General features: G+C 38.2%; 2 protein-coding genes across 2 annotated transcripts; one reads left to right on the top strand and one right to left on the bottom strand.

Annotated features, from left to right (window-relative positions):
* The first annotated feature begins 1,175 nt into the window (after positions 1 to 1,175).
* On the top strand, positions 1,176 to 2,885 carry LOC141823611 (polyol transporter 5-like). Its single transcript, XM_074710903.1, has 2 exons — positions 1,176 to 1,311; positions 1,438 to 2,885. Exons 1-2 carry the CDS (start codon positions 1,176 to 1,178, stop codon positions 2,883 to 2,885), a joined length of 1,584 nt encoding a protein of 527 aa, XP_074567004.1.
* A 1,546-nt stretch (positions 2,886 to 4,431) lies between these two features.
* LOC141831369 (zinc finger CCCH domain-containing protein 18-like) lies at positions 4,432 to 8,364 on the bottom strand. Its single transcript, XM_074718727.1, has 8 exons — positions 8,340 to 8,364; positions 6,889 to 7,804; positions 6,650 to 6,817; positions 6,383 to 6,562; positions 6,205 to 6,281; positions 5,939 to 6,109; positions 5,748 to 5,850; positions 4,432 to 4,504 (listed from the first exon to the last, which is right to left on the bottom strand). The coding sequence occupies exons 1-8, from the start codon at positions 8,362 to 8,364 to the stop codon at positions 4,432 to 4,434; spliced, it is 1,713 nt and encodes a 570-aa protein (XP_074574828.1).
* Between the last annotated feature and the right edge of the window lie 702 nt (positions 8,365 to 9,066).

Genomic DNA, 9,066 nt, shown 5'->3' with positions numbered 1-9,066 from the left:
AAATCGAATCATCAAATTTCGCTTTGATACCAATTGATACAATACCAAAATCGAACCATCAATTTAGCTAGGAACTAGAAACAAAGTAGATCAAGCTAAGAAGGAAAACTCTCACACATAGAAGTAAAATTAAAAATTATATTAATGTAAAAATGATTAAAATATAGAACATTCGATTTAATAATAAATATAAAAATAAATATTCTAAATAAAGCGAGTAGACCCTTATTTATTATTAAAATAAAAAATCTTAATTATCAAATAATAAATCAAAATTATGATTTCTTATAGATGTGTTGATTTTGAATATTTTATAATTTAATTTTATTTATTATAAATGCATCAATCTTGAATATTTGTTGTTCTTGAAAATTTTAAAATTTTTTTATAGATGTGTAAATCTTTAATATTGTTTATTAATTTTGAAGGGTTTCAATTTCTTTTCTTTTATTAGGATGAATTAATATGTAATTTATTTTTAATTATTTTTTGTGATATTTATCTTCTTGTTTGCATTAAAGACCTAATCCATTTGGTAGAACACATATAATTCTTTAATTTCTTAAAAATATTTTAGCTAGACAGATAAGTATATTAATCCAAATGGGGAGAACAATCACACTAATTTCTTCCCACATGCTTTAATTAATTAACAAATTAAGCAGCAGCTCTGGATTCCAACAATTTGAGATTAGCTTACCTCATGTCCTTATTTGCTACTCCCTTGATGATGATCCTAACATTATTAATTATATTAAATTAAATTTAAGGAGATTGATGTAATCTTAGTTAATGCTTTGAAATAAATCAGAATATAATGTAAATAATTATGAAATGGATAGGGTGATAATATTCCTAATATAAAGAAAGAAGATATTACACAATTGAATATATAGGCGTGGGATTTCGATATGGAATTAATTAATTGTAATCCCGTAATTACTGTGTAATTCTAAAAATGTTTAATAACTTTTTTAGCATAATTTAGTGTTTTGTTAATGTTAAAAATACTCTCCAGTAAATTTTTAGGAGTGCTTTGATAACTTTCTTTTTTATTTTAAAATTAGGAAATAATAATCCTCGGGAAGCCATAAATGCAATTTTCTCAAACTTTATAAATCAAGCATTTTGGATAATTGAGAGATCAAAGAGAAAGAGGAAAAGGTTACAAAGTCATGGCGGAGCAGCGAGTAGAAGCCAACAATAATATGGCTTCCGAGGCTCCGGCTGCGCCGGCGAATCCCCGGAACAAGCGCTTCTCCATCGCCTGTGCCTTGCTCGCCTCCATGACCTCCATCATTTTGGGTTATGGTAATATATTATTCTTCCACTGTTAATAGATAAATTAAATTGAATTGTTTTGGTTAAATATGAGCGTTTTAATAGATTTTTAATTTTGTGATTTGCAAAAAAAAAAAACAAAAAACATGAACAAAGATATTGGAGTGATGAGTGGCGCGGCGATATTTATAAAGGAGGATCTCAAGATCGACGACAATAAGATTCAGATTCTGCTGGGTATCCTGAATGTCTACTCGCTGGTGGGTTCTTATGCCGCCGGATTCACCTCCGACTGGATCGGCCGCCGGTACACCATCGTGCTCGCTGCCGGCATCTTCTTCGCCGGCGCCCTCCTCATGGGCTTCGCCACCGGTTACGCATTCCTCATGGTGGGCCGGTTCGTGGCCGGCATTGGCGTCGGCTACGCCCTCATGATCGCCCCTGTTTACACGGCCGAGTTGGCCCCCGCCTCTTCCCGCGGCTTCCTCACCTCGCTTCCGGAGGTCTTCATCAACGTCGGCATCCTCCTCGGCTACGTCTCCAACTACGCCTTCTCTAACTTGAGCACCTCCCTCGGGTGGCGCCTCATGCTCGGCGTCGGCGCTGTTCCCTCTGTTTTCCTTGCCGCCGGCGTGCTCGCTATGCCCGAGTCCCCCCGTTGGCTCGTCATGCGCGGCCGCCTCCGCGAGGCCAGACGCGTCCTCGAGAGGACCTCCGACAGCCCAGACGAGGCTCTGCTCCGTCTTGAGGAGATCAAGGCCGCCGCTGGCATCCCCGCCGACTGCGACGACGATGGCTACTTCGTTCCCAAAGGAGCCGGCAAGACGAGCGGCGGCTCCGGGAGGGAGAAGTCAGTGTGGAAGGACCTGCTGCTGCGACCGACGCCGAAGGTGAGGCGGGTAATGCTGACGGCGGTAGGAATCCACTTCTTCCAGCAGGCGTCGGGGATCGACTCGGTGGTGCTCTACAGCCCGCGGGTGTTCGAGAAGGCGGGGATCCGCGCGGAGAAGAAGTTGCTTGCCACCACAGTGGCCGTGGGGTTCACCAAGACGCTCTTCATCCTGGTGGCGACTTTCCTGCTGGATCGGGTGGGGCGGCGGCCGTTGCTGCTCGGGAGCACCGGAGGGATGGCGGTCTCTGTGCTGGGGCTCGGCCTCGGACTGACGCTGGTGGACCACGGCCGGAAGGACGCGGTGGGGCTGTGCATCGTGGCGATTCTCTTGTACGTGGCGTTCTTTTCCATCGGCATGGGGCCCATCACGTGGGTTTACGGGTCGGAGATCCTGCCGCTGCGGTTGCGAGCACAGGGGGCGAGCATCGCGGTGGCGGTAAACCGACTGACCAGTGGCCTTATCACCATGACCTTCATATCGCTGTACAATGCCATCACCATTGGGGGGAGTTTCTTCTTGTACGGTGGAGTCACGGCGATCGCGTGGGTCTTCTTCTTCACATGTCTGCCGGAGACGAGGGGGAGGACGCTGGAGGAGATTGATGACTTGTTCGGGAAGACGAAGAAAGGCGAAGAGAAGGCGCCGACTGATGAGGTGGAGATGCCGGCGGTGAACTCTACTAGTGCAAATGCTACAACTCTTACGTCATGAAGATACCACAATAAAATAGATTTATATGTTTTAAAATGGGGAAATTAAAGTATCTCTTCTTCTTCGTCTTTTCTTTGACTTCAATAAGTAGTGCGTAATTTGTTGACGTTATATTTTGAAGCTTTATGACTTACCAGTGTTTCTAACCCTTATTTACTTGGGCGGACGAAAAAACAATTGAAGAAATTCTTCCGTGTGAAAAAAATTTCAGTTTATTTTGTGAAAAAAAATAGATTATTTATTTATTTATTATTTATCTATGATAAAATAATCGATAGATGGATTTAAAAATTCATCCGTAGATGATTTTTTTTCACACGGATTTCTAACCTCTATTTATCTTTTTTTTTTTTTTCCACTTACTTTCCTTTCCTTCAATCTACACCTACACATAAGTAAATAGAGCTGTTTATCAAACGGCACCAACTTATTTTAGGTTTATAAGACAACATTTGGGGCTGACCACCTGTGGCACTCCCATAAGAACAAATAATTTTTATTTGAGCTATATTCATTCGGCTAGAAATCTTTTTCTAATTAAAAATATTTTTGTTAATTTCAACATTCAATGTTTGAACGGTTCAGCATTTCAAATCACTGCATCATATATTCGAATTTCCTGTTTTAAATTTTATAAGCGAACGTCGAATCATAATTTAGAAGTGTTCTTGAAGATCAGTTAGGCACTCATCCAGATTTTTAAAGAGTTTCGTATGCTTGAATTTGCTGCAATTTTAAATGTTCAAATTATAACATGAGATTGGATGAGTTTCAACAAGTGGAAGAAGGCAATAATGAAGCAAATACAAGAAGATAATACGACAGAATTCTCTAGGCCATGCCTTGCAACATGACCAGAGGAGTCAGAGTTAAGAGATGCAATAAAATGGGACTGTAAGATTTCAAACATAGCAAGGAAGAAACATCTTTTGATTCACCAAAAAACACTACAAATTACTTTTAAGATTAATAATGTTGGTTGCTGAAAATTAGAGCCATCCTTTGAAATTTATCATAGCACAAGCAAAGATTTCTCGACTCCACCAACTTTCAAATTATCATCATAGAATTTGTAGCAGAAATGTCTATACATTTACATTCAGCTGTTTCAGCAATAATTTCAAGGAAGATGAGCAAAAGTTTGTAAAACAACTGTTGTATAGTCTGGTATTTTCTTCAGTAATCAATCATCTGCCCGCTGTTTGCCACAAGATTTAATAGCACGTGACACTAGCAATTATTGAGGTATATCAGCTAATTACCATCTAAATTGTAAGATGTATCACATTTATTTCTATTTTCTGGTAGATCTTGTCCTTATATGATAAATTAGTCTCCTCTTCTAAGAACACCATTTTCCTTCTTCAGTATCTACAACGGGAAATTCCTTCTGTTGGGCATCATCCTATCCTTTTCACAGTAAAAATGGAGACGCATTTATTAGTCCATTGCTGAATATAAAGATTATTAGCAGTCTGAGTCAACTGATGTAAACTGGAACTGAAAGCTCCCTTGATTTCTTTGGTTTTTTTTCCTTTCTGGATAATTATAGGGATGCTGAGATCCTACTTGCTAAAGATAGAGATGCAAATGGGCTATCAGGGAGTTTGATGATGTCACTGTATGAAACACAGAAGAATCATGTTACATGAATAACAAAAACAAAAACAAATGAATTCGCTTAAACAATTGACAACAGGCAACTTAGAATAAAACATTTTTTCTGGCAAAGTTTCAAGTCTTGTGATTTTGATAATGACAGGCTAGGTGGGTAATGGTTCTTAGTGTTTAGGTTCTCAGGTTTATAGCATGTTAAATCAATAAAAAATATATATAATACTATATTATTTAATCATATATCCGATCGAGCAATAATTTCTACAGTTGAAAATTAACTATAGTACTTGAACTGAGTAGTGTTTTTGTTACAAATACAGGGATTAGAAAGTATTTGAAAGGTATTTCATAAGCTGTACCATTAGAATATGGCATTTATACCTTGAACAGAGCTCTGAATCAGATCCAAAAATCCAAGAAACCCTAGGCCATTTCTATTGAACCAGCGGCAAGACTGAAAATAAGATCCTCACCAAAAACCCAATCACCCAGAGCCTTCAACCATATTTTGTTCCCAATGGCTATTGCATTGTTTTAGTTGTTTTAATTGTTTTCAAACTATTCATTATTTCTACTAAACTTTTGGGACTTTGATGAATGCATTAAATGTAGCTAGCTGGTGCCAGTTTAAACTCAATGAACTACCTTAAACCCTAAAAAGTGTTGAGGCCTCCAAGCTCTTCAAGCTGCCAATTTCTAGGATTTCAAGTGCTTGAGGAGATACAAAGAGAGGACAAGTTTCTCATTATGCAGCATTTCTGACCCCATAACTTTTTTCCTTTTACTATGGTTTGGTTGGCATTGAGACACCTCTTACCTTCATAATTGGAATCTATGTGACGCGTGATGTCTACAGGGAGGTTGATAGAAAGAAAATCAACATGGAAATATCAAGAAGGAAGTCTATATTTTTCTTGTACTTGGTTGGAGGCACAAATAATTTACTTGGAAAGTCATACTCTGATGAACAACCTATAGGAAAATTTCCAAAGAATGAACAATTACATAGTGAATTAACTTAAATAATAAGTATTAGGTTGGTCCATGGTTTGATGCAAAAATTTTAGTCCTTGTATCTCTGTGATTTCTTACTTGTCTTGCAGTCGATGACAAGTCTTTTTTTCACTCAATTTTTTTCATTAAAAAGTATAAGTCAATAAAACACAAGGAAAATGAATGATGATTGTGTTAGCTGAAAAGGCAAAAAAAAACCTTGTTTGTGAACATATATCACTAAGTATTTACCTTTCTTGTTCGTTTGTATGTTTAGTTTTGCTGTCAATTGTGGCACCATTGTTGAAAAGATCAAATTCATAGCTGAAATGATTTAGTGAGAAGTGATTGGGACCTGAACAAGCATACATATTATTGCAAAGTAGAAGTCAGCTAATGGTACTAAAACTTGCAGGTGAGAATAAGATTAGCTCTTCCTTTACCTTCTAAAGTTTTCAAGTCATCAACCTTTGGAGTCAAATAATGTTGCTGGGCCACCGCCGTACAAGCCAAGTTCATTCCAGGGAGATGTGTTCTCTCACACTCCAACATCTCATTTTCGTCAATCAGCTGCCGATATCGAAGTAGTCTTGCACTCTCATATTCTTGTAACACTGAAAAAGGGTAAATAGTATCCAGTTGAAAGTATGTAAATTACAAACATCATTTTTCCAGTGCAATATAATTTGAACTTTACAATCAAACTCACCAGAATGAGCATTACGATCCATTTCACGATGATTGGAATGATAATGTAAAATGGGTTTTGAATTTTCTGTGTAAGATCTGCCTTGCATATATGAAATTATTAGCACTGGCAAAAGATTCTATAGAAATCAATAGACAACTAAAAATGTAAAATCTTCAACAATATAGAAGCAAGTGACCTGTCCATGGTTTTTATCTTTTCCCTGTATGGCTTCACCAAGACTCTGGCACCACATATGTAATGGGGATTCCTCTTCATCAAAACCATGTTGACAGTCTCAGGATGGACAAAGCTAACAAACCCAAACATGCGTTTTTCTTGACAAGGAATCCTAACATCACGCACTTGACCATATTGCCTGCACAAAAGCAAGGACAAGTAGAAACAAAAAAAGATAAAAACAAGCAACCAATTTAAATGCTCAACTTTATTTATCTATAATTACTTGAAGTAGTCAGAAACATCTTCATCAGTGAATGTGCTTTCGGCTGGGAAAGTGAGATAAATCTGATGAGAACTAGATGAAATTGGAGATAGGTCAATTCTCTCATTCCTGCCCTCCCTATATCTTGGGGCATCCTCTGCCAAAATTACTGAGTGTTGTCCATGCGGTCTATCATTAATACATAAAATGGTTAGTATAGACAAAGAAGCTAAGTTTTCAAGCCAATGCATTCAAGGTACCTCTCAATGAGCCTAATGCTCTTCCTCAAGTGGGACAGCAGCTTGGTCAAGTTGTAACCAGCTTTGCCATGGCGTTGGCTCTCAGTGAGGTACCCCTCAGCCTGAAGGTTCTTTCCATACTTCTCAAAGTATAGCATGGGCAATGATGCAATTGAAACAGGCATCCCCCTCTTTGACCTCAAAAGCTCTGAAATTTCAAATTCCAGCTTCTCTAATGATCTCGGTGTGAGTGCATGGTCCTCAATGGGACATTCTTGCATATTGGTGCTATGTGCATGAGGAAACCCATCTGGGAAGGACTGGGCATGTGAGTACCTACAATTTGTTCCATGCTTGCAGTAGCCTTTGCTGAAATAGTAGCAAGCCTTAGTAGGCAAGTCGCAAAAGTTGTGCGATCTCCTGTTGAACCTTGAAGTCATTCCACCAGGCAATGCAGAATCTGGGCAGAAGTTGGTAATGTGGCTAGGAGCACCACCCAGTGGTTCCACTGATTGAGTTCGAGTCTGGAGGGAGTAGTTGTCTCCAACCAAATCAGAAAATGGGGATAAACCAAAGCTGTGGGATGAGGCATGGTGCCCATTTTGAGCAAGCCGAGAATTCCAATGAGATGTTGAGATGCGGAAATTGTTGCAAGAGGAGTCGGAGAATTGTGATTCAAAGGGAGGGTAAGAACCAATTTGGAAGTCAGGCATAAAATTCTTGGGATAAAGTAAGTTGAGCATGCTTTTGGCATCATTTACAGTCAATAATAATAAGTGTTCAGAACCATATGCTAATTGGATCATTTCTTCGTCACTTGGTTCTTTCAAAAATATGCATCCCATGATCTTGACAACATTGTCTGGTTCCAGCTTTTGAACTTTGCCAAAGATGATTTTAGCCAACTCAAAGAAATCCATGTCATAATACCTAGTTTCTGTGCATGTACAAGAAGGAAATAGTGTAAGAGGGAGAGGGAAAGCACAATCTAAAATTTGAAAGAACTTCAAAAAGAACATATATGAATGGTACAAAATAATTTATCGAATTCTAAACAAGTTTACTATCATGGATGTAAAATCTAACATGGTCGCATATTTTTCCACAATCCATGATCAGAACACCCAAGGTATAATACCTTCGATAATAGCAAACGTTTCAACGAAGATACTGTTTCCAAGTAAAACGATAATGTCGGTGACAGAGAGATTCAATCAGGCTTTTAAACAAGCATTTCAAGAGACGTGCTGATTCTACACTGAAATATTTATAAATACTACAGTAAAAAAAAAAAAGCTTCAGAGAACCCTAAAAGGGCGAAGAGTCTCCCATCAAAACGACAACTTTGACGCATCACATACCAAATAATCACCTGATCTAACAATCCAAACATGATTAACTTGGATTATAAAAAGAGAAAAAAAAATGTCACATTGTGATTGCAGTAAAGATGAAATCGATAAATACACTACCCCCTGCCTCCATGCCAATAACCATCGACAAAGAACAAAGCCAGTCTCTTGTCTTGAGTCTTGGCGCCCCCTCTCCCCCTCGTGCGATTCCCAGTTCCGGTCTTTTAACATTCACTATTCTGCTATTTTTATATGGAAGACAGCTCGGCTGCCTCTTTATTGCTCGCAGAAATTTACGGGGCTCGGTTTAGGCTTAACAAAATCACACCATTTCTGACACAATCTCTCCGTCTGTGTAGAAAAACAAACAGCAAGAATTCCATTAAAAAGACACCAAATCTTTGCCAGAATGATTTGTTCGAGGGCAGAATAGTCCCAACCGATGGATGACCGCTTCCACGGGCTATGGAGACGCGATTGGACGAGGTGGAGCAAAGCCATGCTGTTCTACGACGTTAGAACAGGCGTTTTCCCATACTATTTGACTGTGATTAAAATGGATGAAATTATTTAATTGAAATTTTATCAAAAAAAAAGAAAAGCTATAAGAATTTGCTGCGAAAATAAATGATAAATTATGGTTGAATATACACTATGAACATTTTTATTTTTGTGTTTGATTTTTATGAATTGGTTAGCTGATAAATCTGTTAATTTTTTTTATTGAAAATTGAAAAAAAAAATTAGTATGTATCAAATGTTATATCATAAGGCGAAATTATAGTATGAGTGGAAAAACAAGGGTGAGTGAAATTTTGGTTTAATCAAAATAATCAATCCAGGTGAA

Source organism: Curcuma longa, chromosome 1, assembly GCF_044706935.1.
Source record: "Curcuma longa cultivar G26 ecotype Majalengka, Jawa Barat chromosome 1, ITB_CL_G26_1.1, whole genome shotgun sequence".
NCBI classification, from domain to species: Eukaryota; Viridiplantae; Streptophyta; class Magnoliopsida; order Zingiberales; family Zingiberaceae; genus Curcuma; species Curcuma longa.
Note: the sequence above shows the minus strand (reverse complement) of the source record. Positions and strands in the feature narration are given on the sequence as shown.